We start from the raw sequence: 9,543 nt of genomic DNA on the forward strand, positions 1-9,543 counted from the left end.
TAGGGAGTAAGTGCAATTGTAAAGCAGACTAACAGGAACTATGTGATATTTAGACAAATTAGGCAAAAAGGTCTATGTTCTTCACCGACAACAAAAAGCAATAAAACTTTTTCATTGAGAAACAACATAACATATTAAATTTAGTATAATTACTTGTATTACTTGCTAATGGTTCACAATCATAATGTTGAATAACTATAAAACATGAAAGTTTAACAACTAAATAATGAAACTTTAAATGTAAAGAAGGGGGGAAACACATTTTTTAACTTGAGGAAAAAAGGGAAACTTCTTCCTCAACATTGGCAACATCCAATGACTTCAGCAACACAAAGGCAACGTTGAAAAATGTTCACAACTAAGGAAGGTAGGAAACTTTGAGATAAATGAAAAATATAGGGGGATAATGTGTAGATATACATATACTGAAGCAAGGGATGACAAAATCTAGCACAAAAATTAGGGTTAATATGTGGAGAAGGAAGGAAGATTTAGGGTTTTTCTATATTTTCCCTCTTTAACGAATGGCGAAGATGACTAATGGTAACAAAAAGGAGAAAAATGGCATACCAGATGGAGATTGGGAGGATGTCTAGTGGTAACGAGTAGTGCTAGCGAGAACCAATAGTAATCTTTAGAATTTTGGAGTTTTTGAAATATGACATTGAGAGTGATCCACTAATTAAGTAATATTGTAAGGCATAGTTCTACAATCACATAAGAAAGCCCTCAAGTCCCAGTCCACTCGCCCGTTCAAGTTTCTAGTTTGAATTTCAAAATCACAAATAAGCAAGTCCTTTAATTGGGTTTGGGTATGATAATTGGGTCTGACAAAATAAATCCTTATTAACCTACCTATTTACCTATTATTATTTAATATTTTTAAATAAATTAATATTATTTAAATGTGTAGATAACATAAAGTTTAGTGCTTACATGTATATTATAATTATTTTTCATATTAGTTGATACCTAAGTTGATATTATGATAAGATAATTAAATATGTTGAGTTTATTAAGATTAAATTATTAATTTTAATATTAATATTTTAATTAATAAAAATAATTAAATAAAATTTTGATTTTGTTTTAAAAAAATGCCCTTTATTAAAACAGTGACATGTAAGAGGCCGTTATAGGATCGATAAAGCCGAGACATAACCCGGAGAAATCTGCCCTGGGGTAGCAGACGGCTGGAGAGTGGATGACATTCGCAGGTCGGCACGAGGAGGAAAGTGGAGTGTTCTACCTCTAACCGCTCTCTTCCGTTACACGGATAAGTTTGTGGTCGGTTTCTTCCCTCATGCTCGGGAATCCGCCGACACATGGACGGTTCTACCGGAGCATAAATATCTCCATTTCTTCTGTACACAAGATTGCCCTCTATGCTCTATGCTTCTTAGATTAGCTCTCGAATGTAAAATTTAAAAGATCCCCAACATTGGCCTGGGCGAACTGTTATGATCTTGAGAACTGGCCAAGTCTAATTGAGCCTTACAAATTTGATATTCGCATTCTATTGTAACTTTTAAATTTTGATTTGTTATATGGACTCGTTTTGGATTTCTGAGTTCAGTTTTTTTTTTAAGAAAACGTATACTGTATTCCGGTAATGGCACCCTATCACTGTTTTTAAGTTCTGAAACGTATTGAACGACAGAGCTCAGAAAGAAGACGGACCCGCTGATACGCCGGAAACGTCCTGGATGGTTAAGATATAATTTTTAGGTCAATTTGTTAGTGGACTGAAACAAAAACGAAAAATCAACAAATCCACCGTCTCTGCTTTCCAAATTCTGACCCGCTTCTTTCTCTTCGATAACAAACAACATAACTCCTCTGGGTCTCCAATTCCAGACAGACGGGAAGATAGAAGAAAGAGAGATTCTTGTAGACATGCCGGCGCCACAGCACCCCTCCTCCATGATGTGGCGGAAGGTAGCTCCCGCCGCCCTCCCCGACTCTCCCGATTCCTCCGACAAACTCGACCTCCTCCTCCTCTTTTCCGCCATCTGCAACGGCGAAGACCTCGGTCCTTTCGTTCGCAAGGCCTTCGCCTCTGGCAAGCTCGACACCCTCCTCCAGCACCTCCGCCACTTCGCCCGCTCCAAGGAGTCCGAGATCGAAGAAGTTTGCCGCGCTCACTTTGAAGAATTCATCCGCGCCGTCGACGACCTCCGATCTCTTCTCTCCGACGTTGACACCCTCGAGACCTCTCTCTCCCTCTCCAACTCTCGCCTCCAGTCCGTCGCTGCCCCCCTTCTCGCCTCCCTCGATGCGTTCATTGAAACTCGCAACATCTCCCACAACGCCGCCTTGGCCCTCCATGCTGCCCGCGCCTGCGCCCGAACTGCCGAGTTGTGCTGTCGCGCCAACGCCCATCTCCAAGCATCCAACTTCTATCTCGCTCTTAAATGTCTTGACGCCATCGAGCGCGATCACCTCCACGATTGCCCCTCTTCCACTTTCCAACGGATGCTCGAGAAGCAGATTCCCGCCATCAGAGCCCACATCGAGCGGAAGATCAATAAGGATTTTGGCGACTGGCTTGTGCAGATCCGGGTTGTGAGCCGTAATTTGGGACAGGTCGCCATCGGCCAGGCCTCTGCTGCCCGTCAGAGGGACGAAGAGCTTAGGATTAAGCAGCGCCAGGCCGAAGAGCAGAGCCGACTCAGTTTGCGAAACTGCATCTATACCCTTGAAGAAGAAGAGGATGAAGATCCCACTATCAGTCATGGCGATGAACCCAACGACAAGCTTGGCGGCTTCGGCTTTGATCTCACTCCTTTGTACAGAGCGTACCATATCAACCAAACCCTAGGCTTCCAAGATCGATTCAAACAGTACTATCTTGAGAATCGCAAACTCCAATTAACATCCGATTTCCAGGTATCTTCCATGACCCCATTTCTTGAATCTCACCAGCAGTTTTTTGCGCAAATTGCTGGTTTTTTCATTGTGGAAGATCGAATTTTACGTACGGGTGGTGGGTTAATCTCTAAACTTGAAGTGGAGAATCTCTGGGATATCGCCGTGAGTAAAATGTGCTCTGTATTGGAAGATCAGTTCTCAAGAATGCAAACAGCTAGTCACTTGTTGTTAATCAAAGACTACGTGAGCCTTCTGGGTGTGTCCTTACGCAGATACGGCTTTCCAGTGGATGCACTGCTTGATGTTCTGAGTAAACACCGGGACAAGTATCACGAACTCTTATTGTCGGATTGCCGAAAACTAATTACTGATGCCCTGGCAGCCGATAAGTTTGAGCAGATGCTAATGAAGAAAGAGTACGAGTATTCCATGAATGTGCTTTCCTTTCAATTACAGACTTCAGATATAATCCCAGCTTTCCCTTATGTAGCGCCCTTTTCCTCCACGGTGCCTGATTGTTGCCGGATTGTCCGTTCTTTCGTTGAAGATTCTATTAGTTTTCTGTCTTACGGCGGACAGTTAGATTCTTATGATGTGGTAAAGAATTCTTTGGATCGGCTTCTAAGTGAAGTATTGGATAGTTCTTTGGTAAAACTTATCAATTCTTCAGTTCATGGAGTTTCTCAAGCTATGCAGATCGCGGCAAATATGGCAGTTCTGGAACGGGCTTGTGACTTCTTTTTCCGGCATGCTGCTCAATTGTCAGGACTCCCAGTGAGAATGGCTGAGCGAGCCCGTAGACAGTTCCCACTCAAGAATGCTCGTGATGCTGCTGAGGAGCATCTAGCAGGGCTACTTAAAGCTAAGGTTGATGACTTCATGTTGTTAACAGAGAATATAAATTGGATGAGCGATGACTTCCCACCTAATGGAAACGAATATGCCAACGAAGTTCTTATATATCTGGAGATTTTGGTTTCTACTGCTCAACAGATTTTGCCAGTGGAAGTGCTTAAACGAGCTCTCCATGGTGTACTCGCCCATATATCAGAGAAGATAGTGGGCGTCTTTCTTGCGGATTCTGTCAAAAGGTTTAATGGCAATGCTGTTATGGGTATTGATGTGGATATCCGAATGTTTGAATCCTTTGCAGATAGCCAAGCTCATCTCTTTCAAGATTCTGATTCCGGCACAAATCAGTTGAAGGGGGCTCTTTCAGAAGCGAGGCAGTTGGTTAATTTGCTTATGAGCAATGTCCCAGAGAATTTCCTCAATCCAGTTATCAGGGAGAAAAATTTCAGTGCTTTGGACTATAAGAAAGTGGTGATCATTTCTGAGAAGTTCAGGGATGCTTCGGATCGACTTTTTGGTAGTTTTGGAACCAGGGGATTGAAGCAGAACCCTAAGAAGAAGTCACTGGATACTTTGATAAAGCGACTTAAGGATGTTAGCTGAATGTCTTGGGGAGCCTTACATGTAAGAGAGCTTGTTCTCTTTTGTTTCATTCTTTTGGTTTGATTGCTTGGATGTAGAGGAATTAAATATCATTTCGAAAAGAAACGGTGATTGTTTGAAAGGTTAGATTAGCCCCTGTATGGGTTGAAAGACCATCTTATCTCCCAAGTTTTGTCCTCCACTTGATTGAAGCTTCTTGTTTTAGGAATCAGTACCAGTTGGCTCATTTAAGGGTTAAATGCTCTGGTATTCACGTAGATGATGGGAGAGCTACTGTATTGATAGAGATTAAATTTGTCTGTGGTTGGTGAGATGCCTACTTTAATTTGTAGTGGAGCTGATAGTTTTTGGGGTAAATTTCATGAATGCTGGCTTTTCTGACAGCCACTCATGAAGGTGGCATTTGGTGACTCAGTCCTGATTAGACACTACTTCTCTCTAGTTTCTTTGTTTGATTGGAAGAAGTATTTGGTTGTAGATATTTAACTGAACCATACTTTGCAATTACTTGTATTTATGCAATTTAGAATAGAAAAGATAAGATTTACATGAGAAAATAATACAATAGGTTCTTATCAGATAATTGAAGGGATTATAATAATTCTTTATCATGTCCCATCAAGATAAGCTACTGTTAGAGAGGCCAATCTTTTCTACAATTGAAACTGTGAATTTGGTATTGATTATATAAGGAGATTTGTTTTTGAGGGTTCTTGGTAGCAAAAAAAGGGGAAGAGTAGCAGTACTGGTAACGGTTGAGGCGGATAGAATCGGAGAGAATGTATTGTCCAGTGAAGAGACGTAGAAGAGCAGCACCACTGGTAACGACTGGGGAGAATGCGCCATTGGTAACGACCGGGGAGGAAGAAATTGGAAATAATACATTGTCTAGTAGCATTGGTAGCAGTTGGGGCGGATGGAATCGGAGAAAGTGCATCTTCCCGTGAAGAGATGTGAAGAGTAACGGTTGTTTTTGTTTTCTTCTTCTTGGTGCAGAATTCCCCTTTAGGGTTTCATTAATCATGTTGATTAACCAAAGCTCGATGATAGATGCAAATGGGGTGGGGGATCTACCAGCCAATGACAATAGTGACGACAACGGTTTGCGGTTGTACACGGATTTATTGATCATTTGTGACTTCATAAGCAACATTTTTTATTCTAATTTTGAAAATTGAGTTCTTTTCTCCAATATTTGTAATGCAACTTTAAGAAGATGAGGAAACTTACTGAGTTGGTTTGCGATACCTTCAATATATTTTGTTCTTTCATTCGAAAATGACGAAAATAGACTTAAGAACCTTTTGTTTTTATTATTCTCTTGTAAAATAAAAAAATAACCTTTTGACCTTTTCCCTTTCCTTATAGTAAAAGAATGTAAGTATCCTTTATTCTATTTTTCCATGTTAATTATGCGTATTTTTTTCACATAAAATGATGAAAATGCATTTTTTTACACGTCATAAAAATGATGGAATTGCGCACCCTTTTCATTGCTGCTGATGTGAAATGAGAAAACCCAACGAGATGAAGGGCAGGGAGGCAGACTCAAAGTCGAGGAAAAGAGTGCCAAAGTTGGTAGAAACAGGGCGCACTGCACCGGCCTCCCGAGGAACAATTTTGATTCATTTTTTGTCCTGCTCTCTCCGTGGCCCATGATCACTCCACGGCAGGCTGTTTGACTGGAAACCTCCTTTATCCCTGGCCTTCCCTCTTCTCGTTTGGCACTGTTCTCTTTTAACCCTTTACAACTATAAATATTGCTGGACGATAATCAGTGATCGATACGGAATCTCAGTTTTATTGGGGGGAATCTTCAGGAAAGAGAAATGCCTGTGCTTGCGAAACCCAGATCCATGCCTCTCTTTGTTCTGCTTTTCGTCGTCTGTATCTTCTTCGCAGGGCCCTTGCCGACCTACTCTTTGTCGGACGATACCCTCTCTGCCTACCAAGTTTTGGAGGGTTATAATTTACCCATTGGCCTACTTCCCAAAGGAGCACTCGGCTACGAGCTCGATCGGGACACCGGAAGATTTAAAGCTTATTTGAATGGTTCTTGCAGCTTTTCCCTCGAAGGATCCTACCAATTGAAGTACAAATCGACTATCAGCGGTTATATCTCCAAGGATATGCTGCGGAATTTGAGTGGAGTCAGTGTCAAGGTTCTCCTCTTTTGGCTCAACATCGTGGAGGTGAGACGGATTAATGACGAACTGGACTTCTCCGTCGGGATCGTCTCCGCCAATTTTGCCATCGATAATTTCGAGGAGTGCCCAGGGTGTGGATGCGGATTGAACTGTGATAACGGACCCAGTTTACTCACAAATGGAAGACCCTTTGTTTCTTCCACCTAGAATTGTTGTGTAAGTAAGGTGATTTGGAGTAAACAGTTTTAGATACAATAACAGATTTACCACTTCTTGGGAAGTATGTATGTTCGTATTTCGCCTGTTTTATGCATTTTAGTTCTTTCTTTCTACCAATTTTGCTTGCGGATTACTTCACGGATCATCGCATGGTTAGATTTACCTTTGGAAGACAGAATATGCAGACCTAGAGTTTGATGTGGGGAAGTACCTCTAGTGGAGAAAAAACCCAAACATGTGCCCTAGTGTTAGTATTCTAGCCTTACCATGGAAAAGAGGAGAGACCTTGTACTCGTTTGAGAAACTCTAGTGCTTGCATCTTCTGTTTTCAGATGTTCTGTTAAACGCTCAAGTATCTTATTCCATGCATTTGTTAGAAATACCCCAGGGCTTGGGCACAAAAGCTGCCAAATGTGAAAGCAGGGTCTTTTATGAGTTACAATGTAACAAAAGTGGTTGAAAAATTTGTAAATGGAGTGTGATGAAACCATCTCAAAGTGGAGAAATGCTCTTTGCTCTGACTGGAGCAATTAGGACAGATTGAAGCTCTGAGATTTCACTAACCCACAAGCCCTCTTGTCTTCGGCAACTTTTGTTTCTCTATTTTGTGTGCAATCCGACCAAAACCTATAAATTGAATATAGTTGAGTCAATGATTTTGTCAACTTGACAAAATTTTGTCTGTCCTCTGTCATATTGTCTGCAAACAAGGAAAAGAAGTATCGGTCATTTGGAACAACACATATTGATTTGCAACTAATTAGAAGCGTGGGTATATGTGTATTATTCTTACACTGAAACCTCAAACTCATGACAATTTACTTGTCTTTTCATATCCTTTTTTTTCGCTTACTATCTCATACATTGCACAATGCTTTGAACATTTGATGTATCTGATTTTCTAGGTTTACATGGATAGTTTCTGAAAGTACCAAACAAAGTTTTCATCTTACTAGATCACAGTAAAGAATGGATGTGTTCTTGAAACAAGTAGCTTTGGAAATAGAGGCAAACATGGATGAATCTTTCTTTCTTTTTTTTTTTTTCTTTTTTTTTTGTGTGTGTGTGTAAAAACAAAGATGAATTTTGCTGAAGCTTGGTACATTTTGTGCTTTGCAAAGATGGTCTGTCAGCCATTTTTCTCATGAACAATAGAAAAGGGATGCATGTTTCAGACCTTGATAAGTTGGGTTAGTTTCCATCCTGAAGTAACTAAACATCTTAGGAGGCTTATCGCCATGTTCATGAATCCAACTGGGTCCCCAGCAATAACAGATATGAGACTTTTACCTGCACTGACATTCTTTCTCACATCCGAGCCTAGAGAACATACAAACTGATGGCCAGAGATGTGATCTTCAAGAATATGGAACAATCTAGGCTTGGACCAAGCTCTGAGACATTATAAGTTAGGTTAAATTCCATCGGTGATTGACTAGCCACCTTAGGAGGCTTATTACCCAGCTTGTAAATCCAATAGATTCCCATGTCATAACAGATATAGGACTTTTTCCACACTATTAAACCTATAGCAGTTGAGGCTTATAAGAGGAGATGAGAGGACTACCAGCCGGGCATCCATCTTTTTCTCCTTTGCAAGTAGAGTGCATAATTTTAACCACACAAATGATGGCAACATATGCATCTTAATGCATAATCATTAAGACTCAGGAATCCTTGAGCTTTGAGTCTAGAACCCAAAACCAGTGAAGAGTGATAAACACCTGAAAATAGCCAGAGGACAAAATTTTCGTTTTACTATCCCAGCAACGGGTGCCTATGTATCACTAGAAAAAATAGTGTTCAGTGGTCTTTAGCTGTTGTGTCCACAGAATGACTATGGGATCATGGCAACGGATGATAGGAAATCAAGAAGGCAAGTGAAATGCGTTCACCAGTGCAGTATCTACAGGGTCATTATGTAAGAGGCTTTTAACATAAGACATGAGCAGAAAATTGGATACAGATAGGCCTCAATCAGAAGTGCCCTTGTCTTGAACTGATGATGTGAAATCAAGAATGGCAAGTGATGATAGGAAATCAAGAAAGCAAGTGAAAATTGTTCACAATGCAATATCTACAGGGCTGTTATGTAAGAGGCTTTTTTCATCAGACATGAGCAGCAAATTGGATATGGATTGGCCTCAATCAAAAGTGCCCATGTCTGGAACTGAAATTAGGCTGTTTAATATCAAGTTTTAGGTAGCAAACTCAATTGTTAGACTTATTGCTTGACTTAGGCCAGTCTGACAGTTTTTTGGAGCATTATCAGTGCACCAGCTGCTACTGCTACAGGATAGCACAGTAGAGGGGATATCTTTGTTAAGGAATTTGTACTTCTGAAGTCTTTAATAATTCTGAAAACCTCGTTTACAAAAGATAGAGTCCATACCTGTTGAGTCTGCATAGAAGATAGGTACTAATCAATGAGTACTAGCCTGTATATTCCAAGTTGGTTTAATGACTCTGATCTCATTTGACTCTTTCAATGGTTGATTCAGTATTCATGAAATTTGATATTGGTTTCGTGGTCTCCGCAAACTGACATTTAGCACTTGTGAAGGCCAAGTTGATCCAAAATGGAGTTCATCCCGTTTGAGAAAAACACCTTGAAGAAGCTCGACTGGAAAGACTCATCAATGAAAAATTTCCCGGAATTTTATGAACCTGTAGGCTGCTCTCGATTACAATAGATGTGATGGGTGGAATTTTCTGAACCCCTAAAACTCGTTCACGAATAATCGAGGCTATCGACGCAATCAAAGGGGCATTGTATGCTTTTACGTGGCTGAATTATGTTCATTTATCTGTCAGAGTCACCGTAATGAGACTTGACCTTTTGCTTGAGAAG

At 40.6% G+C, this 9,543-nt stretch overlaps 2 protein-coding genes across 2 annotated transcripts; both read left to right on the top strand.

Moving 5' to 3' along the window:
* The first annotated feature begins 1,764 nt into the window (after positions 1 to 1,764).
* Positions 1,765 to 4,868, top strand: LOC137960414 (exocyst complex component SEC15B-like). Its single transcript, XM_068808040.1, has one exon. The coding sequence runs from the start codon at positions 1,897 to 1,899 to the stop codon at positions 4,324 to 4,326; it is 2,430 nt and encodes an 809-aa protein (XP_068664141.1). The 5' UTR covers positions 1,765 to 1,896; the 3' UTR covers positions 4,327 to 4,868.
* Positions 4,869 to 5,961: 1,093 nt separating this feature from the next.
* LOC137960177 (uncharacterized protein At5g01610-like) lies at positions 5,962 to 6,809 on the top strand. Its single transcript, XM_068807692.1, has one exon. It carries the CDS (start codon positions 6,156 to 6,158, stop codon positions 6,678 to 6,680), a length of 525 nt encoding a protein of 174 aa, XP_068663793.1. The 5' UTR covers positions 5,962 to 6,155; the 3' UTR covers positions 6,681 to 6,809.
* Positions 6,810 to 9,543: the final 2,734 nt, after the last annotated feature.

Source organism: Aristolochia californica, unplaced genomic scaffold, assembly GCF_029961685.1.
Source record: "Aristolochia californica isolate CCGP_79_NKW_82.1479 unplaced genomic scaffold, dmAriCali1.0.hap1 SCAF_3, whole genome shotgun sequence".
Classification (NCBI taxonomy): Eukaryota; Viridiplantae; Streptophyta; class Magnoliopsida; order Piperales; family Aristolochiaceae; genus Aristolochia; species Aristolochia californica.